Genomic DNA, 24,160 nt, shown 5'->3' on the forward strand with positions numbered 1-24,160 from the left:
AGCCGCGAGCTTGGCGCTAGGAACGTCCCCCCGTGACGCTCCAGTTGACCGAATTTTCAGATAAAGAAGTTGCCTCCTAAAACCACACATTTGGTTCTACCTTAGCAAAAAACAGGGCTCGTAGGGCTGTTGCAGTGTAGTTTTAAAGCTGGCGCTCAGCCGGCGGTTCCCCAAACTGCCTGCTTCCGCCGATTCCCCTGCGAAGGGTTTTAAGGCCCAACTCCAAGGCCTGCCTCGACGCCGCAGAGGCTGGTGGAATGAGAAGCCCTCTCTATGTCAAGTTATTCTGCAGACTTTGTTGTCGTTTTAAACGGTCACAAAAGAATGATAATCCAACAACGTCCTGAAACTCAGGGAAGAGAATGGAAGATAAACGTCCATCCACATTTAGTGGACCTGAAATGTAAAATGTGGAATGCGACAAGAAATTAGGGCATAAAAAGGGCGAGAGGACTTGGGATTTTTCTCCCCCTGTCAGAATGAAATGTTTACTTTCAGTATCCAAGCTCTTATTTTGCTTCCTGAGTTGTTAGCGACAGGAAAACCATTGTTTCTCTTCATGCTGAAAATGGCAAAGGCAGTAAGAAACCACCCTCGATCATTTCAGTACCATAAACACGAGAATTACACAACGAAGAACGTAACGAAGTACACAATGCACATTTATTTTACTTTCGCAGAACAAGAGTCATAGACAGTGGCTACTATGGTGGTTTAATTTAGTCAAAATAACAGGAGGCACCCACAGGAGTAATTATACAGCATCACTCTATTACCACAGCATAATTAACACTGACTCAATTATTTAACAGACCGTTTTCTAGAATACTCATCTAGTCACATAAATACTGCAATAGGTGAAATACTAAACACTATAGACAGTCTGTACTTCTCCACAGTTTTGTTTGGTATAAAGCAAACACTTGGCTCTGATGTAGATGATTACTGATATAATTTTCAAGTTTTTCAGTGTAGGAAAGTCACCCTGACTGGCCCTCCTCAACCTGGAGCCCACAACACCCCCAGGGAGATTCAAACTCAACTCACACATCTGCGAACAGCTGGAAACAGAAAATCGGCTGAATGCCAGTTTTCCTCAAATGAAAACTGGAAAAACAAAACCAAAAACAAACGTTGCCAGTTAGAACAGTTTCCGACTCGGTTTGGACATCTGGGCATGTTTCCGGAGGCCATCAAATTCAGAATCGGAGCTCTCAGGAGAATGAAGAAGTAACTTCAGAGACAGCAAGGTTGAAGATTTTATGCTCTGAGCTGCTAGGTGAGCAGCCGACCCACCATCTTCCCTTGGCTCCTCGGCCAGAACAGAGATAAGAATAGGCAGATTCACCGCGGAAGCCTGGACATTATTCATAAACTAAGAAAATGAAGAGGCCCAAACCAGGGCATGTAGATATTCTGGGAGAGAATAAAGCCCTTAGTACAACGTTGGTCAAAGGCGAAAGTAGAGGATTCCTATCTGTACCGACATCCTCGTTTAATTTTTCCAACCCAGGGACACACCTGCAGTGGAGACACCTTCAGGCCTTAGGAAGCACAGCACCTGGACAGATGTAAAAGCCATGTTGTGAGTCTGTCACCCCACTGGCCTCTGTAAGTGACAATCTGCAGGAGAATGCCACAATAGGAAGCGAAACTCACTGGTTTCGGGAAAAGTATTTCAAACGCTGGCTGCGAGCGCGGCTCCACGTGGCCGATATTCCTTGTGCAGCACTTCATTTTACTGTTTCTGATTCACCATGTTTATTTTTCCTCAAATTAAAGACACATTTTCGGTTGTGCAAGAGTGTTCTCAGCTTTCCAAGGCAAACGATTTTAATGCTGATATGCAGAAATTATGACTATCGGAATTTAAAAACAAAAATTTTTTATGCCACTCAGTAGTGGAAGTTTCCTTGAAAGCCAGAGACCTGTCACCTCTAGGTACCAACGTGCACCCAGATGGCCTGCCTGGGAAGCCTGGGTCAGCGTACGAAGGCACAGACAACCACAGACATGGGGGCGGGGGGAGGGGAACCCATGTGAGCAGCGACACCCAGTGTCAATGTTGGTGCAAGCCCATCTGTGACAGTTCAGTGAGAACATACTATAAAAACTAGACTGTTAAAAAATCTGCTGTGTGTGTACAAATGTCCAAGCCAGGCTGCGGGCTGTGACTCTCGGGCGGTCCTGGAAATGCCCGAGAAACGGGCGACTTGGGGTGGAGGTGACGGAAGTGGAAGGAATGTGAGGCCCGACTGAGGGCAGCGCCGGCCACAGCCCAGGACGGGGAACGTCTCAGAGGCAGCTTTGCGGGAAATGGCCTCATTTACTGATGATTTAGGAAAATCTTCGTTTTGTTTCTGGTCCAAATTTTAGAAAATCAAGACTGGCTGAGAGCCACTTGTGAGAGCGGAGGGTGGGGCACATCATGGGGTGCAGCTTCATAATCCCACGAGGCACGGGACCCCGAAATTCCTGACGATGCTCGGAAACAGGCGGCTGCGTGTCCGATTACACTCAGATGACAAAGTCTGTGAGAAGTTCACCATGAAAATCCTGCAGCGGGGCGGCCACAGATGTGACCCCTTCTCCGTTTGCATCGACCGTTGGCTGCTGGTGGAGCGGCCACGTCCTCAGGGGGCAGGCTGGGACAGTGCTTTCGCCCTGGTCCTCACATGTCAATGCCACGTCTTACCACGCCAGCCCCCACCAGCGAGGCCTCTGTAGTTTTGTTTGGGGGGGAAGGGGAAGCAGAAGTGGAAAGGGAGTAGAAACCTGGGAAAGTCACATGAGAGGCAGCTTCACAGTGCAGGCGAGCTTGTCATGCAGGTGAACGCACACCTGCCTGTCCTCTGGATGTAGGAGGACAGTTTCATAAAAACGTTGTTTGTAGTCTGAAAGGCTCCATTTTAATCCGTCCTCGTGGCAAACTTTTTCAAGTAGGCAGAACTTAATGAGACGGAATTATTGCTCTTTGTTTCCAAGAGGTCCGATCTCCTCAAGAGGCTATTTATATGTTTTCCAGTTGAGAAGCCAACTGGAAAACCACTGTCCCGGGCTTGGGAGCCAAGGCCCTGAACCGCACGGAGGGAAGAGGGACTTGGGGACAAGGAGTGTCCTAAGTCCCTCTCCTTGGTTAACTCACTCAGTTCCAGCAGGCAGGCTTCAGATGGCAGGTGGCCAGGCCGTGCTCACTGAGGAGGGCCACGTGTGACAAGCCCCCACGCTCAGGACAATGTGGGCTGAAGGCGGATGGAGAGGGCCTCGCGGGCTGGCTGGCGGTGGATCGCGTCCCCATCAGAAGCCCCACCAGGATGGGGGGTGAGGTATGACGTGGGGATTAGGAGCCTCAAGCCGACACAGGGCTCGACAGCCGCGTGGTCACAGAGCCAGCCTGTGGGTTAGGAGGGTGGTTCACCTGACACACGCGATGCATTCCAGAAGCCATCGGTGCCTGTGCTTCCTTTCTAAAATATTATACTGTCATTTTTAAATGCAGCGGAATGAAGACTGTAAACAGTCCGAACGCTCTTCCCGCCCTCGTCCACTCACGAGGGTGAGCGTTAACATCCCCACTGACGACACACGGCCACAGCCCTGCCGCTGCGTGAGCGCGGTGCACCGTGGGGACTGGCAGGACCGTGAGTCAAGGATGACGGGACGTCAGCATCTCTCTGCCTGAGCTGGACAATGCAGATGACCGTCCTGGACCTTGGGGGCCGGAGCCCCTGCCGCAAGTGAGGGACCGTCAGGCGGTGGGGACCGAGTGCGGCACAGACGCTGAAGGGCTCTGAGCCCCTTCCTTGAGTGACCGGTCCCTAAGTGGTGCCAGATGCTGGCAGTTCAGTGTCAGGGAGAGAGTCCAGCGCGCCCCCTCAGCTGCAGGGGACCCTGTCTCTGCCCGTGTGTCCCCTCTCACTCTCTGATGGCTCTGTGGTGTCCTCAACTGCTCCTAGCACAGCAGTGGTGCCCTGGCTGACTGTCCTAGCACAGCAGTCTCCCCAGATGGCCGAGGAGCAGGGGGCGCCTTTGGTGGCCTTTGGTAGCTGGCGTGGGAAAGATGAGTTTTCTTCATGGGCACCAAGCAGGGAACGGGACACGTCGGCACCTGGACCCAGCTCTGGCTTCACAGTTGTCTCAGTGGTCATTGCCCAGAGGAACTGGAGCCTGGCCTAACTGCAGCGGGACCCGCGTGCCCGCGAGGGACATGCAGAGGCCAGGCGGTCCCCACCTTCCTGTGACACCCGTGTGGAGTGGCGGGAGGCAGTTTTCACATAACTTGGTGATGGCGACAGCTGGCTCTGGCCTCCACCCCTGGAAGCTGCCATCTGGGGTCCCCATTCGAGTTCCTGCTGGTTTTGACTGAAAACCCCAGAGAGGGGCAGGGAAGGCTGCGCACACCTGGTCTCCGCACCCCGGCTGTGACCCGTGGGGGGCTGGGGTGTCCATGGAGCAAAGACCCCACATCAGCAAGGACAGCAGCAGCGCGTGGCTCCCCAGGGCCCCGGCACCTGCCGAGGCTTCAGAGTTCAGTGGTGCGGCCAGGGGTCCTTGGGGACCAGCGGCTCTGTGCTGTCCTCCGGCGGCCGGCTGGCGGCTGTGGCCAGGCTCTGCATGGCCTCTCGCTGGTGCTGCTTGGCCTTGTTGTAGAGCAGGACGCCAACTGTCACGAGGATGGTGCCGATGGCCGACAGGCTGGTGACTTTGTTGCCGAAAACTATAATACTGAGCCAAATGGACAAGGCGTGCTTCACGGTGCTGGCGACGCTGCAAGACAGGGGGCGAGGCCGTGGCGGCGGGCGGGGTGCCGGGCGCTCGGGCGGGCCGCTCGCTAACCTTCCCCCCTCTCTTTTCTGGGTGGGAGTGCTCAGTACTAGGAAGCCTGTCGAGCAGAGGGGCGGGGACACTGCCGTGCACGGCCATCTTCCAGACTTACCCGTTAGCCTTTGCCTTATTTTTATTTTTTGCCTAATTTCTTCATCCTTTTTTTGACTGAAATAGTTTCAAGCGAATTACAGACATTTGGACAAAATACCCCAATTACTTCAGTTTCCTGTCTAAAGAAGGAGAGAACGTCCCCACACCTGCCACATCCTGGTGGCATCTCAGGGGAGAGCGCTGCTTGGGGGCCTCTGTCGCTGAGAGCGGCGCCGCGCGCGTGGTGACAGTGAAGCCGTCAGCGACACGCTGAGCTGCCAACAGCCCCGTCTCGGGGCTGCCCATCGCTTAACTTCCAGTTTTTATACTTTTTTGCCTTTTCCAAATGTTCTATAACGAGCAAGTACCGCTATTATACCATGAATTTAAGACAACCGTTTTCTTTAAAAATAATTGGGTTTCTGTTTTTCGCCTTCTTTCGGCCATCGCTAACGATCGTTGGAAAGTTTTGGGAACATCTGGAAATGATTCCTGGTCCCACACAGAAGCAAGAATGTGTGACAGGGACAGTGACCTTAGAATTTAGTGGGAGGGTAACTCTGAAATCATGACTGCCCGACGGTGCTGCAGGCGGTCCCACTCAGGACCCGGGGGTGAGAGCCGGCGCCCGCCCAGGCAGCCGAGGCACAGCTGCCAGCCCAGGTGGGCAGCTGAGCGTTCGCCGCGCTGGCACGGGCTGCCTGTGACAACCAGAGGGGACTGGGAGCCGCCTCGAGGGGCCAGCCGCCGCACGTGCAGCTCCACGAGGCTGAAGGGCAGCACGAATCAGGCCTACTGCTGTCCTCACTCGGGGACGATTCCATTTCTCCAGGGACAGTTCACAAGTTAGAGAGGAAGATCCGCTGACTCGCAACGTGATGCGGCCAAAGCCACCAACAACACCGCTGGTGACATCGGCTCATTCCGGCGTGTACTGTGCTCTCGATAAATTCGTCCAGCTATGGACAGGTGAAGCCACTCACGAGGCGTCTAGCTCACCTCGAAGTTTCCGGGGCTCCGCCAGCCAGTACGGGAACCAACGGCCACGTGTGGCCGCTCAGATTAGAGATTCAGGTCCCCACTGCTCAGTCACCGCCCGTGGCCCACGGCCCCCACCCTGGGCAGCGAGAACAGCGCCCGGCGTCACAGAGCTGCAGCAGCTCCGGGCAGAACAGGACTCACACCCCCCGGAACAGGTTCCGCTCCAATGAGAAGCCCCCGAGGTGGGTCCCTAACGACCCGTGCACACTCTCCAGGCCTGTGCCCCACACAGCACCGACTAGGCGGCCAAGTCATCTAGACGCGTGAGTGCCATCGCCGCCACGCACTGGCAATCACAAACATCTCTTACAAGAACACAAGATCTTACGTCTTCTCTGCAAGCGCCAGGAAGTCACTGTCTTACCTGAAAGTCACAGGAGAAACCCTCCCCATGAGGGCGTACGCCGTGACGCTCTGCAGGTGGAAGAGGACGCCGTCCGTCAGCAGCAGCAGCGTGACGTCCCGGGTGTAGCTGAGGCTCTTCCCGCTCCTGCCGATCACCGGCAAGTCCTGGGAGCCAGAACAAGACGCGCTCTGCGTGCGCGTCCCCCTCGCACTGCCCGGCGTGGACGCAGCGCCACGCGGGCCCGCGATCCGGGCAAACCAACCGACGCGGGGGCTCTGAAACGGCCTTCGCCGGAGGGGCGGCCAGGCAGCTCTGATGGCGGCTGGAACCCCCATCCCCGGGGGTGCACATGGAGCCACAGTGAGGCACCGCCCACACCCGTTGGGATGGCCACCACCCGAGACACGAGCGGGAACCCACAGAAGATGACGTGTTGGCGAGAACGTGGAGAAATTGGAACCCCGTGTACTGCTGGTGGGACTGCAAGTGGTGCGGCCACTGGGGACACAAAAATGACACTGACCAACAGAGTCCCTCAGAAATGGAAGAGAATGACCATGGGGTCCAGTGATCCCACCTCCGGGTGTGTCCCAAAAATAACTGAAAGCAGCGTCTCCAGGAGACGCTTCCATCCCCACGTTCACACAGTCGCCAGAGGTGGCGACAACCCTGGTGTCCGTGGATGGGTGAACAGATGAGCACAACGGGTCCATCCACGCGGCGGAACGGCACTCAGTCCCCAGGACGAAGGACGTCCTGACGCCTGCCACAGCGTGGACGGACCTCGAGGACATGGTGCTGAGTGAAGCAAGCCAGTCACAGAAGGGCAGGTACCACGTGACTCCACGCACGGGAGGCCCCGGGAGGAGTCGAGTCCACAGAGACGGGGGTGGGGTGCCGGGCTGAGGGAGGGGGAAGGAGTCCCCCCACATACGCCCCTTGGGAGTGAGGACCGTTTTGCGCTAAAGGCACTTAGGAGATGTAGTGCAGGAAGAGAGTGCTGACTTCCCCTTCCTCCTGGGAAGAGGAGATAAACCCCGTTTGGAAGACGTGTCCCTGTCTCAGAGCAAAGGGACCCTCTCATCACGAGAGATGGGACGGAGGCGGCGCAGGCCGACTGTGCTAACGTGACATCTCCCTCCAGCCCCTAGTGTTTCCACGAGGGGACGCAGCCCAGAGAAGCCTCTGCTGAAGGTAGACATTATGGCGATAGGTTAGGACGGCGATAGGTTAGGGCAGTGCCACACCGCAGTGTGACAACAGGACTGCGTGACCCAATTGCACTGTGTTTAAAAGGAAAGGTCTGTGCAGCCGTGTCCCCATGTGCTCCCACAGACTAATGGCATCGCACCCCGCACGTGAGCACGTGAGTGTTATAGCCATGCAGACACATCGGGGGGGGGAGCCGGGGGGTCGAGCAACACACCTGATCCTGTTTCGTGCACGTCTGCCATGCTGCTGGTTCCACGTTTTGCAATGACAATGAGCAAGCTGAGACCCTCGCGAAAATCGCCACAGACTGGGCTCCGTGGCCACGAGCCCACCTCAGAGACCCGTGAGGTTTGGCTTCCACCCTCCTCCCTTCTCCTCAGGTATGTCCGCACGAGCTGCCGACTTCACCTGTCCCACTCCCGAACTGCCGAGGACAAAGGCGGCCAGGCGCCCAGAAGCGCCACCCCGACACTCACCATGAAGACCCAGGCCGGGAGCAGCATGGCCACCGCCGCCGCGCTCGTGTAGAACTGCAGCTCCACGGCCCTGCGGGCAACGGGCGCCTGAGCCTCTCTCAGGGGGTGCCCCCCAGCCCGTGAGGACCCGAGACCCTCCCGGCGCATCCCCAAGGGCCTGTCGTGACAGAGCCAACCCGTGGCTGCACAAACAAACCAGCCCGCAAGGTGCCCATGCGGAGCAGCTGCGGACAGCGGTGTCCCTCGCAAGTTCCAGCAAAGCCACCTCAGCCAGGCGCGGTGGCAGGGCCACAGAGCACTCGGAACCTGCCACGGCGGGAAGTCCTCTCGGCCCAGGGCGTCATAATACTCACGAGAACTTGTACTTGTCCCCGCTGAGTAGCTTCTTGGAGAAAACATTTTGCAAACTAGAAGGAAGAAAAGGAGAGGAGGGCCGTCGGCACGCGACGTCAGCGTGGAGCCTCTGCTGGCCGAAGCGTGTGTGGCCTCGCCAGGTGGTGCTGGTGATGGCAGCACTTCGGTGACAGCCACTGAGCATCTGCCGTGAGCCGGGCCCTGCTCGGCATTTCCCAGGCATCACTTCACCGTGAGGGAGCACCACACCTGTCCCTTCGACAGGTAGGTAAACCAAGGTACTCAGAGGTCAAGTGACGTGCCTGAGGTCATCCAGCATTTAGGTGTCAGAGGATCCCCAAGTCCTACTCGAAGTGCTGCACAGAACTCCACTCTGAACCAAGAGCGCCCCAGATCAGCCAGTGCCACGGGCCAGGCTCTCGATGAGGGGGGTGCGTGGACAGAACAGGAGCTTACGCACACGAGCCTCCGGGACGGGACAAACCGCAGGAAACACACATGGCCGGTGAGAAAGTTGGACAGTGTTCTCGTCCCCGAGAACCAAAGGGGCTGGCACGTTGACTAAGGACACTGCTCTCTGGACCCTGGAAGTGGGTGGCTCTGTTTTAACACAGAAGCAGGTGAGGACGACGGTGGCCAGAAGCTCGTGTTCTCGGAGCTGCAGACCGGCACGCTCCCCTGGGAGGCCCGGCCGCGCCCGCCCCGCGCCTTCTGGAGACATCCACCCGCGGGCCCCATCCCTAACGGGCCTCTGACAGGACGGTCAGAACCCCCAGCCGGGCGAGGCCCATTCGACAGCTGTGCCCTACAGACGTGACCAAAGGCTGGCCGTCATGGGAGGCGGAGGACGGACAGCCACGTGACTCGCCTGCGGCCATGAGCGCGGGAAGCTCACCGAGGAGCGGGACGCACCGCGGACGTGCAAGGTGCCTGTGCCACTTCTTTCCTCAGAAACGGGACAAGCCTGAAATCACAGTCCTGCCAAGCACAGTGTGGACGTCACCAACGCCCCCGGCAAACACGACCCGTCCGAGGCTAGTCCGCACGCAGCCTGGGACGCGGTGTCCGTCCCCTGTCTGTTTGGCTGCTTTGGCTTGTTTTCTGGAAACAGCTACTTCTCTGGGGCGCTTACTGGTCTGCCGCTTAGGAAGAGGCCGTGTCGGGTGTGCCCAGTTCTGAGTTACGGGAAGCAGCTCCGAGCTGATCTGCATCCAAGTGTCCGTCACCGACACGAGGAACGCGGGCACTGGCCCCCACACACGCCACGTCCCCCTCCTCGGGACTCACCAGTCCATGATGTTGGTGGACAACGCGGCCGAAAACCCCAGGACGTTGAAGCTCATCTCAGTTGCCGTGCACAACGCCAGACCTCCCATGACCGGGACAAGGGACAGGTTGACCAGCAGCCCTGAAAAGGAGTGTAGCCAGTCTGTCCAGCTGCCAGTGCACCTCTGAGCCACGGCTGCTCCCTCCGTGCCCGGGACAGCTCGGGGCCAGCACTCACCAGGCGCTCCGTGCCCCAGGGACATGCTGTGGAGGGGGCCCGGCTCACAGACCAGCCCCCCTTGGGAGCCAGGGCCCCGGGCAGTCTGGGCCATGGCGGGCCAGGCCTGAGCACTGTGCCCTGAACCCCTCCCTCCCGGCAGCCAGAGCTCCGGGCATGCTCAGCCGCAGAGTCAGCGGGCGAGTGAGGTGGCCTGCAGGCCGTCCCGTAAGACGAGGACTGCGCAGGGGGAGCGGCCAGCGCTGTGCGGGCCCAGGACCCGCGCTGTGTCCACTGCTCTTTCATCGGAAAGCGAATAAACGGGCCTGACGTGGCTGGCGCAGGCCCCCGGTGCAGGGCCCGCTCTGACATCGGAGGCAGCTCCAGGTCTCCTCTGAAACTCTGAGTAGATGGGGTGTCAGGGACAAAAGCATGCCCTGACAATCCATGGTGACCTCATGGGACACCAGCCGCATCCCCGCCACAGGAGAGCCATCCAGAAGTGGCCGGTGAGCCGAGGAGCATGCGGTCAGTCACCCGGCAAACCCACGGCCACGTGGCAGCGAGGCCCAGGGCGCAGGGGGAGGTATGGTATGGGGGCCGCTCACAAGTGCTCTCTGTTCTCTGCCGTTTGGTCTTGAAGTCTGTCCTGCTGGACATTTGGTTGAGTGACGGACAGTATGTATAAAAACTGTGACAAAATCGGGAACCCACACTGATGCCCAGGAAGGACTGGCTTTCTGGGCTGGGCGCTGTCCAGGACAGACACGGGGGCTCTGTGGGGGCTGCACCCCATCGCCAGGCCCTTGGGGCCCTCGCCCCTCCACCCACAAGGCCGCTGTGCCCAGATCCCCGGCCGCTGTCCTGTGTGGCGCGGTGCCACTCACAGGTCACTCCTCTGGGCGACCCTCAGCACTGAAGTGCGTGTGCCTCGGCCGTTCCCAAATGCTTCCCAACAGGTTTCTTTCGGCAAAACTTTATCAAGATTTTCCAAGTGTTTTGAGCAAGATGGCTGGTTTGCAACAGGTGTGTCCCCACAGCCGGATGCCAGTCACGGTGTTTTAAAGTCACTGGAAATACGTCCTGTGAGCCACCGGGCTCAGTCTTCTCGTGTTGCTCTTCACACTTGATTTGGCTTTTACTGTTACCAGAAATATTCACACATCCGAGAGCACAGCCACGGGAAGTCCAGCTGTGTCCTGGCCCCTGCCCCCGAAGGCAGGTCCTTGCTTTATTTTACGATCTTGTCATTTTCTTGAGAGAGGCAAACACGCATCTTATCTGTTAGTACCCATGCGAGATAAAAAGCCACCTATCACACACGTCACCCGCCCTTCACCCGAACAGCTGCAGACACGTTGCTTTTCAAGAGGCTGGTTGGAAAAACCGGGTGTGTAACATGTTGCTGGTGACGCACAGCCTGTCGCTAAAAGTTGGAAGTCTGCAAATAAGCCCTACGTGCTGGCCTTGGGGAGGATGGCGAGGCACGGCTGAAGGGCACGAGGGGCGCGTTTGGTGGGATGGGCTCAGGAGGGTCCCCATCAGGCGCCACCCTGCATGGCCAAGGCCGGCTGCCTTTCTGGGACAAGAGATGGCACCAGGCTGCTTGCTCATCGCTCTCCCCGTCAGACCCTCCGACCCCGCATGTCCATGCACCCTGCCGGACAGAGGCGAAGACACATTTGGGGACGTGAATGCGCTCAGGAACGTCCCAGGGAGAAGGGAGGTGCTCGCCGGCAACAGGGGCCGCGGCACCAGCCGCTGTGCGGGTCGGCAGCCTAGAGAGCCGCCAGGAGAAGGGTGGGCAGGAGCAGGGCTCACCTGTGTGCTCCCCCAGGATCAGCCGGGACAAAACGACGGTGAAGATGGGGGCAGAGCTCTTCACTGTCTCCGCGAAAGAGACTGCCACGTTTTTCAGGCTGACCAGGCCCAAGACCACTGTTGCAAACCTGAAAATGAGCCGGAAGTGGCATCACACATCGGTCCATTTGTAGCTGCTCACTGGCCCAGGGGCAGGGGGACCTGACCCTCCTCCTCGTCCCGCCCCCCACCTCCGGCAGCTTAGGTCTGGGTCTCGGACATGGTCCCCCACCTGCAGGGACTCTACCGCTCCACTGTTGCCAGGGTGTCAGCCCCGGGAAGGAGGAGGCTCACTACTCTCAAACCCTCACTAAACGAGCTTCGTGACTGCTCCAGAATGATCTGATCAAACGTATGTGCATTAGGATCCACAGAACCAACACACTCGCCCTAAAACCGAGACAGCCTTTATGACTTTATAAAGCTTGCCCTGCAAACACCTCTCCGACTGCCTGATCCTCACGCCCGCTCTTGGCAGGAAGGCGTTTGTGCACGCACGTAGAGGACCCGGACGCGCAGCCACACGTCCGCTCCCTCACCTCATCAGGCCCACGAACAGCATGGTGGTGATGAAGTTGGGTGGGTAGGAGAGCCGGCTCTTGTGCTGATACAGACAGCAAGGGACCAGTGTCTTCAGGCAGCCGATGAATGTGGTGGACAGCATCTGCACAGCACCTGAGAACGGAGGACAGAGGCCCGGCTGGCAGGGGTGACTTCCGGCCTCTGCACGGAAGGCAGAACACAGGCCCACGGCCTGTCTGCCCCTCAGCGACCCTCCTGCCTCCACTGAGCTGCTGGCTCTTCCTCACACCTATCACCAAGCACAGGGTCCCCCACCCTGGGGGTCACCCCCACCCAGGTCAGCACCCCCACCTGGGAGGTCGGCCCCTACCCGGGAGGTCACCCCCAATCCAGGTCAGCCCCCTGGCCTGGGAAGTCACTCCCCGCACCCAGAAAGTCAGCTCCCTCCTCCGCCTCCCCAGACATCCCCCCCCCCCCGCCCCCCATCTGGAGGTGGGACCCAGCCAGCATGGGCGGCTGCCACCGAGGGCGCCAGGCCCTCCGGCAGGGTCAGGATGTGCTTGTTAAGGAACAGGGTGCAGAAGCTGAGGAAGAACCAGAGCGCGAGGTAGAGCAGCGCCCTCGGGCTCCACGCGCCCAGGTCGGCCTCGATGACGGTGGTCTCGGTGATGGTGACCGTGAGCGTGCTCTCCTCGGGGGCGCCCGCGCTCCTGGTGAGAACCGCATTCTCCCGGTGGCCGAGCAGGGAGCCCCAGCCGAGGGCCAGTCTCCCCCGGGGCGCCTCCTGGGGGCGCAGGCCCAGCTCCGCCTGCGCCTGCGGTGCTGCCGGCGCCGACATGACGCCCGCTGCTCGTCCTTACGGCTGAGACGCGGCCGCCGCCACGCTGACCTCGGGAGGGAGGACGCGGCTGGGGCCGGCGGGCATGGCTCCGGCGAGAGCGGGAGCTGCGCGGCAAGAAAAGGCTCGTGTGGGCGTCGGCGTCCTCAGAGTCTCCGTGGCCCATTTAAAACAACTTTCGGGGTGCGAAGAGGCCCCCTCTTTGGGCGTGGCCTCTGGACCCTCCGCCCCCCTCAGTTCCAGACCCCCCCCCGCACTCGCAATCCTGCGGAGCGCGGGCTGGTCCCGCCCGACCAGCCCCTTTGCCGACCCGCACAGCCCTGGCCTGGTGCCTCGTCGGGCCTCTCAGGGAGTGCCCCGAAACGTGGCAGGTAACCAGCTCCTCAGCCTCCGGCCTGACAGTGCCAGGTCTCTGCCCAACGCCCGCCGCCTCCGTCCTCGTCACCAGCCCGGTCCCACTGTCCTGCCGAGGCAGTGACGCGCTAGGAGCTGAGCCTCCACGGGATCCCGAGTCCCTGCAGCCAGGACGCCTTGTGCTGGGCGGGACCTGGGTCTGTGCCCTGTCCTGACAATCGGGCCTCCCTCGGGCAATTCCCTCGCCGCCCTGCTCGCCCTCAGCTGGGGGCCTCCTATGGCCGTGACCCCACGATCCGCCCTCGCGCCTGCGGGGCCCACAGGACGAAGCAGAGCCCGGCCCCTCCCAGCCGAGCGCCTCGCCTGCCCGGAGCCGGCGCGGTCCCCAGTGCTGGCGCGGGCACCCCGGGCACAGACAGGGCGGTGAGGCCAGGCCGCGCATCTCGGCTGCTCGGCCAGCTCCCGGGTGTGGCCGAGTGGGAAGTCGCCGAGCTGGGCCATCCCTGGACGAGGCGCCCACGGCGCTGTCACTGACTGTCCCCAGACTGAAAACACCCATTCTGTATCAAAACGGTCAGGACGTGACCTTCACAAGTCACTGCCAGCGGCAGGGAACGAGGAAGAAGAGAAAGGCAAAGGAGCACGGGGCCCAGGGCGGGAGCCGCGACACTCGGAGCCTTGACCGGCGCGGCGCTTTCGTTGGTGACGAAACACGACCTCAGTTCTGTCAACAGAAGCGAGCAGCGGTGTGCTCGTGGGCTGACGCGCACACGACGGCCAGTCGGTCCCTGGAGAGCCCGCGTGACACGACGGAGTCGCAGAAGGACACAGCGACGTGCTCCAGAGTGCTGCTAAATACGCCCAAACACCACGGGCTGCTCGGAAATAAAGCAATAAAAAGTCTGAAAAGGGTGGAAGAACAGGGCGGGGGGCGGGGCGAGAACGCCTCGCAAAGTGCATGGCGCCGACGTGGACGTCACCCCGTTACTCCCCACTTCCCTGTGAGGCCGGGGTTTACGCTCGGGAAAGCATCCTGCTCCCGGAATCGGCATCGCAGTCCGCCCTGGGAGTCCTCCAGCCGCAGGCGGCCCCCGCACCCAGGACACGAGCTTGCTGAGGCCACAGCCTGCTCGTTAGAGCCAAACCTTCATTTTTATTACGGATTCGGTTTCAAACCAGATCAACCGCCGACGAAGGCGGGAAGGGGCCAGCGGTGCTCCCCACAGCACTGACCGCCCACCCACCCGTGTCCCCGGCAATCTGCTGGCATGTCCCCTCCTCCACATGCAGAGGCGCCTTCTTCAGTGGACTGCAGCTGGCGCTGGGGACCCAGAGGCCCCACCACGCAGGGACCAAGCCTGCCGTCCAGCCCTGGCCGGAGCAGGGCCCAACGAGCCTAAGACAGACTCTGACCCTCCAGTCACCGTCTCTTCATGGCAACCAAGTCTCCACAAACAGCCCCCCTGGCCCAGGGATGGACTGTGACTGAGAGGAAGGGCGGGCACAGGGACGGGCCTCGAGTCCAGTCAGGTGACTGTGCTCCCTGGGGAGCCTAGAGGACAGGACATGTTTTCATTTTGCGTTCAAGTGACTCTGGAGTCACAGCAAGGGCCCTGGACGTCTCACACAACGAAGCAGACGTTGGTGGCGTCCCGCCCCTTCCCAGGACTCCTGCCGCACGCTGATTTGGGGGCGAGGGAGAAGGGGGCCTGTCAGAGGCCAGAGAGCCGAAGACTCACTCCAGACCCCGCAGGGCCGCAGGGGAGAGGGGGCTGACGTCATGAGACGCCCCTGGAGACCTGCACGGCCGAGGCCCCTGGGCGGCGACGAGGCCGAAGGCTGCAGGCACGAGAGGCGGCCAGGCTGCTGCCCGCCAGGCCGGAGGCCAGAGGGGTCTCCTCTGGGGACTTCAAAGGCAAAATGCAGACCTTGAGAGGGAAGTGGGGGCCCCAAGAAGAGGCCTTGACGGGGCTTCTGGTCGACCTCCAGTGCCCACTGAGAGACAAATGAAGACAGCAAACCAGAGGAAGAGTGTGGGTTGAGGGGAGAAGCTGTCACGGAGGAAAGTGGGACCGTGGGCAGAGCCCCCATGAGACGCCGTCTGCACACAATCAGAAAGGGCCCCTGGACATCACGGCAGGACAGCAGAGGCCAGGCCGGTCGGGGCTCCCAGGAAGCTCGAACCTGGGGTTGGGGGGGCAATGGCAGGCAGGGAGCTTGAGGTGGCTGGGCAGCGTGCCTGGAGCAACCCGGTGGATCTGGGCTCCTGCTGGAGGGACGCCTCCCAGAGGCCGAAGTGGCCCCAGCAGAGGCCCCTGCTGGCATGTCCCACTCTGGAGAGAAGCTCTCCAACTCAGGCCTGAGGTCCGCACAGGTGAAGCCCAGCAGCTGAGGATCAGACCACAGGTCACAGATCGCCCGCTGAGAGCCGGGGCTGGGCCGCCCCAGGGAGGGACGAAGCCGAAGACGGCAGGGGGACAGGACACGCAGCGGGGAGCACAGGCAAGCCATAGAAACGTCAGGCACGAAAGCCAGAGTGTCTGGGGGTGAAATACAACTGTTGGGATACACCAGTGACGCATGAGCACGAGTTATTTCCCTACAAGATGTCACCTAATTCCACAGGGAGAAGCATGACCTTAACCTGGAGACGTCACCTTAGCCACAAGATCGACGGAGAAAGGCCCAGACGTGAGACGGATACCGCGGTCCCCCCGATCTGACGCACTGCGAAGAACGTGTCACCACTGCAGCTTTCCTGCCGCAGACGCACGACCGCAGACAGCCACGCGAAAATGTCAGACAGATCCAAACGTATGCGGGTCGCTGAAGTCAAGGACTGGGGGAGACCGAGGAGACGCACCCCCTCAGCAGTGTGGGACCCCAGACGGGCCCACAGACCAGGGCAGGGGCCAAAGCGAAACACCGCCTGCAGATTCGCGGGCGGCGCCGTATCAGTGTGCCGTCCCGGTCTGCATGGCTGGAGGGTGACGTAAGATGTCAGTGTCGGGGGACGCTGGGGAAGGTGGCCCAAATAAAAAGTCTGAAAAAGTTTTAGATAAAAAACAACTCAGTCGAAGGGTTAAACATAAAAGATAGAGCTGAATACAGAGTCGTTGGATTTGAAAGACTCTCTGAGGGGATCACCTGCGACGCAGCCCAGAGACGTGGAACTGAAAACTAAAGAGACGTTAACCGAAGCACAGAGGGAATAACGAGTGAGATTCCAGCGGGAAAAACAGAGCGGACAGGCCAGTAAAGGGGAAAAGGGCGACGTTTCGAGAACTGGTGGGAAAAAGGAGCGTTGACATCACGACCCACCCTGACCGGAGTAAACGGAAGGGAGGCCGCGTGGAGGCGCGCTCTGACGGGACGGCACGACGTCGGAGGCGAGACCTCGATGCGTCCAGGCAGAAAGCACACTTCACCCACGAGTCAGGACGCCAGAGCCCCCCGGAGGAGAGAGACGCGGGGCCGGGTGGTGAGTGCAGGCGGGTGAGGCTGTTTGCAAAGCGCGCGGGGCAGGGCGGGAAGGGGGCAGTTCTCAGATGCAGCTTTTTCAACAGCGGTGACTTTTGGAACCAGGTCGATGTTCCACATGCTTGAAGAACAAAAACAGTTAAATCAATAAAATCTCTGGAAACGAAAATCTCCAAAATGCAATATATGAACTGGATCAGAAATGTAGGAGGCAGACCACAGCTCAGATGCATAACATGGTCACGATGAAGAACGAGACCAACCTAAGTGACTTCTAGACGCAGCGCTTAAAATTCACGTGCTCAGATCAATGACAGAAAGACTCTAAACAAATACTGAACGCTAAATGGGAGGCTTTTTAGTGCACCACGGGTTAGGAATTCTGGATTGAGCAAGAAGTACGCACACTGTGTGTAATCGGAGTGACACTCCTGCTGTTGGTGAAGACGGTGAGAATCTAGAAAGGACGAGGAGCAGGATGAGTCCTGTGGTGCTGGACCGAACGGCGGTATCAGGCATCAGAACCCATGGGTTTTGATGGGTGGACAGGCGGATGGATGGAGGGCAGGCACACGGATGGAGGGACGGAGGTCCATGCGTATGCAGCCGTACACAACACATCTATTTCTGTATCGATTCCAAAACTCTATCCACTGACAGAGCCTGGAGGCAATGACACCCCGACAGCACTGCGCGCACCCCTGTCCTGAGCTTGGTTTCCAAATGTCATCCTCTACTGAGGTGAACCAGTTCCCTTGGAGAAATAGGCTGGGGTATTGGTGGCCCAGAAAGAAAAGAAGATGAGGACAGGTCCGAGATTGATGGGGACACATCAAACGCACGTAGGAGCAAGCGTGACCCAAAACCCAGGGGCAAAACCCAGGGGCAGAGAGAGACGGCGTGAACACTGAGGGCAAAGAATTAGAACCCACTGAAGAAAACGAAGACCCAGGTCCACGGTGATAAATGAGAAAGAAGAGAGAGCTCTTTCCCACAACAAAGTCAACTTATCGACGACAAAGCGTGACAGAATGAGAAAACCAGCACTGGCAACCATCATCGGACGCGTACTAACAATTTACTCAGGCAAGACTCACCACCAGACACAAAACCAGGGCGGATGTTCCGGAATTACAGGGACTCGGTATCAAAACACATCCCCTGGGGGTGCCCAGAACTACAAAGGGGCCGTCAGGGAAATACAAAGGGCAGAGGTGACGGACACTTCCTTGCAGAAGGAGAAAGTAGGGGGGCTTGCCTACCGAGGACTTCAAGGTCATGTGGCATGGTGCAACATAGACAAATACACAAAATGAAAAGAATACAGGGCCTAGAAACAGGTCTGTGCATCAGCAGACTTTTGATAAGTGACAGTGGGGCCGTGGACTACCGTGGAGGGGACGCTCGCCGGTCTGCAGGTCTGGGAGGGCAGCCCCCACACCTTCTCCCGGAACTGTGGGCAAAACGTAACAATCAGTGACCCCGCAAAGCGCGTGCCATCAACCAGGCCGTGTCCGACCGTTTACATGTATCAGCCCAGGGTCTTCACCAAACCCTCTGAGGAAGGTGCCACCATCGCCTACATGAGACAGGAGGCACTGGAGGCAGCCTCACGGTGGCGCCCTTGTGTGAAACTTGAACGTGAAAACTTTATGATGAGGGAAAAATGTAAGAAGATGTCTTTTTGATCCTGGGGTACGAAAAGACTGTCTCAAACCAAACGCAAAAAGAAAACATGAACAGAACAGACTATGCTGGCTAAATTAAGGGCTTCGGTTTCATCACGATACATCGCAAAGTCAAATAACAAGTGACAACTTGGGAGAAGATCGTCATAATGTGACAAAGGATTAATATCCAGAATACATAAACAATTCCTACAACTCAATAGGGAATATGGACAAAGACGCGTCACAGAAGAGGGTTTCTAAGCGGCAAGTAAGCCCAGGAAGGGTGGGTATTAACTACTGCCGGGTGCGTACATGCGACCCGCACTGGGCAGCTTAAAGCAAGAAACACTCGTGACCTCAGTGTCTGTGGCTCAGGAGTCGGGGCGTGGCCGAGCTGGGTGGCCCTGGCTCAGGGTCCCTCATGCTGATGGGAGGGCTGCGGCCTCATCCGGAGGCTGGAGGACGTGTGAGGCTGTCACGTGGCTGCTAGCATTCCTCGCCCAGCTCCCTCTCGGCCGTCAGTGGGAGGCCGCCCTCAGTGCCTCGCCTGCCGTGGGTCCCTCCACGGGGCTGCTCTCAACCCAGCATCTGAGCCGGGCACCAACACCCAGAAGCCGTGTCTTTTGGTGACCCCATCTCAGAAATGGCCTCCCTCCGCGTTTGCTGTGTGGCTTCCTTAGGAGCCAGTCCTAGGGTGCAGCCCACCGTCAGGCCGAGGGGATTATAGAGGGCGCGAAAGCAAGAAGTGGGACCGTGGTGTCATCTTGGACGACGCGACCACTGCCTCATTACGATCAGGGGGTGGACAGCAAACCACAGCAGATGACACTTTACAGCTCCGACGGTGGCAAAAACTGGAAGTCTGACGTTACCGAGGGCAGCGGGGCCCATCCGGGCCGAGAGGCCGCCGCGTCGCGGGCACCGGGCTTTACCTCGAAGTGCGAAAGCAAAAGCCAATCCAGGAAAACCTGGTCGCCGGAAGCGGGACCCCTGAGGGGCCTCCCACCGCCACCTCGGCAACAGCGCAGCCAACGAGAAGCCGCCGCGGCCCAAACTCTCCTCCCCCCCCCCAGGGGCCCCTCCCGACGCCCCTGCTCTCTGAACACTCCGGGCTGGAGAGGGGCTCGCCGGGCGCGCGTGGTTTGCATTCCTCCGCCATTCCCAGAGAAGCCCGTTCTGCTGGCAGCGTCACCGCTGACCGGGGGGTAAGCATCCGCATACCCTCGCACCCCAGCAATTCTGTCCTAGAGAATGTCCCACACCTGTGCACTGAAGACGCAGGCCACAGCGTCTGGCCGGCGCTCTGGGACACCCAGCCGGAGTGAGTGTATAAACCCTGAGGCTTTCACCCGACACCCTCCTGGACAGCAGTGAACACAGTGACGTATGGGAATGCACAACGGAGCTGAGTGACACACAGTATTCCCCGTGTGAACAATGGCCGACGGTCACCGTCGGCAATTAGCCTGCAGTTTAAATCCTGAGTAGCACGGCCACTCCGAGAATCATCGGAGGCCCTCGGAGGCCGCGCTGGGCATCACACGGCAAAGCTGGGAGAAGCTGGGGGTCAGGTGGGCCTGAGCTGAGCGGTCGTACTCACCGAGGTGCTGGCGGGGTCCCAGAGGTCGCCCCGGACTCCGGCTCCTTCACAGCCTGTCCTTTCTCAGCCCGGGCGGCCCAGGTTGCCTTCAGTGGGAAGCGACTCTCGCCCTGCAAAAGACCAGAGGTCAGCGGCTACCGCAGGGAGAGACTGGCTTTGGGAGCCTGAGTCTGCCTGGACATGGGCCACGTGCAGCACGGGCCACCCCCCCAGGGCTCCGGTGATAAAGGACTGAATTCTCTCCCTCTGACGACAGTGCCAATGACGAGATGAGGAGAAATGAACCACAAACTTTTCTACCCAGCGTGGAGTCGGTGGCTGCTGAACTGCCTGTGCTCGGCTGGGGGTGGCTCTCAACCTCTCTCCTGCTCGGCGTCCCCAAAAGAATGTGCACACACAGGAACAAAAGGGAACTAGGTCTGCGGAAACATGGCGACACATTGCAAGAGACAAATCTGTGACACCTGAGCTATACTCGAGTGCTGCGCTGCTTAGCACAGCCCAGCAGGGGCCAGTGTCCCCTCTGGCCCAGCCGGGAAGGTGGCTGGGCTCTAAACCTGAGGCAAAGCCGGGATGCTGCTGGCACAGTTGTGACACGCTGTGGCCAAAGTCCCCCTAGAGGCACTGTTTCTCTGTGCAGTTTTGCAGATCCCTGAATTCTGGGGCCCTTTGGCAGGAGGTTAAGAATCTCTGTTCTAGACAAACGACTCAAGGTGTTCTCAAACACCTGATGAGGAATCTAGAGTCTAGGCTCGGATTGTCAGCAGGGCATTTTAGATAAGATGCAATCTACAGGCTTTACAACTATCTCAGAAACGCCACCTCTGGGACATCGGCCTAAAGAGACAAACTCACAGAGGCCCATGCTTGCACACAGAAGGCTGTTCGACCCGTTTTTTTTTTTTTAAGGCTGACAAGCTGGGCATCATCCAAGAGTCTAATAAGGAATTTGCAATAAACTTTGGCATGGTCACCGTGTGCCCTACAAGTTTTGACAGCAATCTATTTGTCATAGATTGAGAGCAGAGTTCCAAGACCTTTGTACAATATGTCCCAATTTAAAAAGTACAAATAGTTCAGAACACACACGAGTTGCTGGTTGTGGCCAGCTCAGGGTGGGTGGAGTTGCAATTCCATTAAAATTTGGGTTTTTCGCTTCTCTCCAATTTCCAATTTGTCTGCCTTGAAAATGGATTTCCTCAATGTAAAAGCCTTTCCATTCTCTCTTCCCATTCCCTCTTCGAGTCCCCTTTCCTGTTTCATTCTGCTTGAAAATGTTACTTGCGAGTTTAAATATTCTCAGTAAAGTACATGCACTCCATTGCTAAACAAACACTCCACCACTAACTAGGGGATTTGCTGCACAGGCCAGCACTGTTCTGAAAGCCTTGATTACCTGAACATCCACGAGGCCCCAGTCCCAGGTAAATAAAAGTCCTGGGACGGTGAGAATGCAGGTGCAGCTCCGGCCTACCTGGGAGTTAATGGCCCAACCTAAGAAACCACACTTGTTAAGACAGGTGCTCGTCAGGATGGCGGCTATTTAATTTCCACCTTGCTAAATCCCTGGACAGAAAATGCGCGCCGAATGCGCTGAATCCGTGGGCGGCCGTGCCCTTTGGCTTAGTAACGTCTTCATCTGGTTCTTCTGGGACGGTTCCACCTGCCCCAAGGCCCTGCCCACCTCGGGAACGCCTCAGTGCACGGGTTTAAAATGCGATAACCTCCTGTGAACCGCCCCGTCCCCCGGTACCCTAACCCCGGAGCCCTGCCCTCACCCGGCCCTGTCTGTCCCCCGCCCGCGTGGCTTCCACAGGCACCAACCCACCCCGCGGCGGGAGCCGAAACCTCGCGTCCAAGTGGACCAGGGCTCCGTGGCCAGGCAGTGGGGCTCGGGTGGACCCCGCGCCGGCTGTCCCGTGCGGGGTGACCTCGCCGTCGGGCCTGCGAGGTGGTGGGGGGTGGTTAAAGGTGGGACGGGGACTTCACGAGGTGAAGGCGCATGGAAAAGGGCGGAACGGAGTGTGGAGAACGAAGGGCGGTCCACCCAGCCTCAGAATCAAGGGCCCCTCGGAGGAGGGGACAGCCTCGGGGCGAGAAGGGGACGGAGAGGGCCAGGGCCCTGGGGTGGGGCCGACCGGTGCACTGGGGCAAGGACGGGGTCCGAAGGGCCGTGGCTGGGAACGGGCCAGCGCGGAGGGCGATGGGCGACCATGGGAGGCAACCGCTATCGACTGTTTTATTCAGCGTTTTCCGGTCAATCTGCCACCCGCCCTGAGACGCATCACGGAACCTGCCCCGGCCCGGGCGCCCTCCAGGGGCCAGCGCCACCCGAGACGCGCGGCCAGGCCCGGAGACGTCCGGCGGGAAGGTGCCCCGCCCCGGGCGCGCATAACAGGGAGGCCCCGCCACGCACCGACCGGAGCGGCTGCGGAGCGGCGGCCGGCGCGGCAGTCCCAGAGCGTCACCGACGGCGGCCCGGCCGCTGGCCCTCGCGCACGGGGCGCCCACCGGGCCCGACCCCGCCGCGCCGGGCCGGGCCGCGCTCCGCCGGCCAGGGCGGCGGGGGGCGCGGCCGCCCCGCGTCTGCGCCTAGGGGCGCGCGGCATTGGCGGCGGGCCGGCCGGGGCGCGCCCGAGGCGGGGTCCGCGAGGCGCCGAGGAGCCCGGGGGGTCGAGCGGACAGCGCCTCACCGTGGGGCGGCCATCGTCCCTCCGCCCCGCTCGGCGCCGGTCCGGGCCCGGGAGCGGGGCAGCCGCGGGCGGAGGTGCTCGCTTCCGGCCGGAAGTGACGCGCCGGAAGCCGACGGCGGTCCCGCGGCCCCGGTGCCCCGAGGACTTGGTTCCCCGCGTAAGCCCCGAGGCCGGGGCCGGGGCCCCGGGCGCCCCTGCGTTCGTGCCCGGCACCTCCCGCCGCCCTCTGGCCCAGGCGCCGGCCCCCGCGCCCGGAGCGGCTGCCGCGTTTCGCTCTCGGGAAACAGTACATCGCGCTCAAGCGGGCCTACGTGTCCCCCCGGGCGTGGTGTCACTTCCCACGGTTGCAGCTACCCGCAGCCATAGAATATTCAACGGGAAACCCCAGAAATTAGCGGTTCATAAGTTAGATTGCGCGCTGGTCTGAGCGGCGCGATGAAAGCCCTGGACACCCCGCTCCGTGCAGCAGGCAGGAGAGCGGCCCTTGTGCGGCGCCCGCTCGTCACTCAGCCCGCTGGTGTCAGGTCGGCCGCCGCGTGTGGCACAGCTCGTGTTCAAGTCGCCCTTGCTTTCCTTAATGACAGTGCTAGAGCTCAGGTGTGGTGATGCCGGCCATCCGGACGTGCCACAGAGAAGCCGCAGTGTGCTTCCTGTAAGGGACCAGATGTGTCTGTGTGAGACACCAGCTCCCCCGCGCTCCCATTCGGGTGTGCAGAGGGCTTGGCTGGCCGAGGAGGGCCCCTGGGGCTGGTCTGGGGCCTTGGCCTGAAAATGAAAATGATAGAAAGAAAGCAAATGTGAAATTAGCATTTACATACACGCGCCCCTTGGACCATGACAAAATGTGCGTTCGTCACCCTTAAACTGAGTAGTCACGAGGACATAATTTTCTGGAACAAAGTTCACAGGTGGATTTTTCGACTTTGCCCAAAACCCTTGAGATGCTTAATGACTGTCCAGCCGTCCTGGTTGATGCTGGTGAGTGAGTCGTTTGTAAACAAGTAATTTAAAAAAACAAATTTATAAAATCTCTCAATTTTTACAGCAAAATTTCTTGCATTTTTTCTGGGATGGTGCATTTTAATAATCTTGAGACGATGTCAGAGGAGCCAGGGCACCTTGCCCCCCAGGCAGGCCCCCAGCCTGGAGGGCCATGCTCCTACCCCTCTGGGCTCACAGCTGGCCGCTGGGCAGCGCTGCGTGGCCTCTGGTCACTGCCGGAGGCAGCCTTTGCTGCACAGACGCGTTTCCAGAGTTTGTATCCTGCTTCGCTCACATTCTTGTCTCTAAATACAGTGAGTCCTCACTTAACAT

At 59.4% G+C, this 24,160-nt stretch overlaps 1 protein-coding gene across 6 annotated transcripts; it reads right to left on the reverse strand.

Annotated features, from left to right (window-relative positions):
• Positions 1–641: 641 nt before the first annotated feature.
• Positions 642–22,983, reverse strand: SLC35E2B (solute carrier family 35 member E2B). Of its 6 annotated transcripts, XM_039876886.1 has the most exons (12): positions 22,847–22,955; positions 21,550–21,647; positions 20,454–20,572; positions 20,154–20,263; positions 12,735–13,156; positions 12,229–12,364; positions 11,651–11,778; positions 9,634–9,754; positions 8,346–8,399; positions 7,993–8,062; positions 6,323–6,448; positions 642–4,767 (listed from the first exon to the last, which is right to left on the reverse strand). In XM_039876886.1, exons 6-12 carry the CDS (start codon positions 12,351–12,353, stop codon positions 4,138–4,140), a joined length of 1,254 nt encoding a protein of 417 aa, XP_039732820.1. In that variant the 5' UTR covers positions 12,354–12,364; positions 12,735–13,156; positions 20,154–20,263; positions 20,454–20,572; positions 21,550–21,647; positions 22,847–22,955; the 3' UTR covers positions 642–4,137. The 6 variants fall into 6 exon arrangements, with proteins under 6 accessions (XP_039732820.1, XP_039732818.1, XP_039732817.1 ...); XM_039876884.1 differs by lacking the exon at positions 20,454–20,572; XM_039876883.1 differs by lacking the exons at positions 20,454–20,572; positions 21,550–21,647 and having other exon boundaries at positions 22,847–22,983.
• Positions 22,984–24,160: the final 1,177 nt, after the last annotated feature.

Source organism: Pteropus medius, unplaced genomic scaffold (genome assembly GCF_902729225.1).
Source record: "Pteropus medius unplaced genomic scaffold, Ma_sr-lr_union100, whole genome shotgun sequence".
Classification (NCBI taxonomy): Eukaryota; Metazoa; Chordata; class Mammalia; order Chiroptera; family Pteropodidae; genus Pteropus; species Pteropus medius.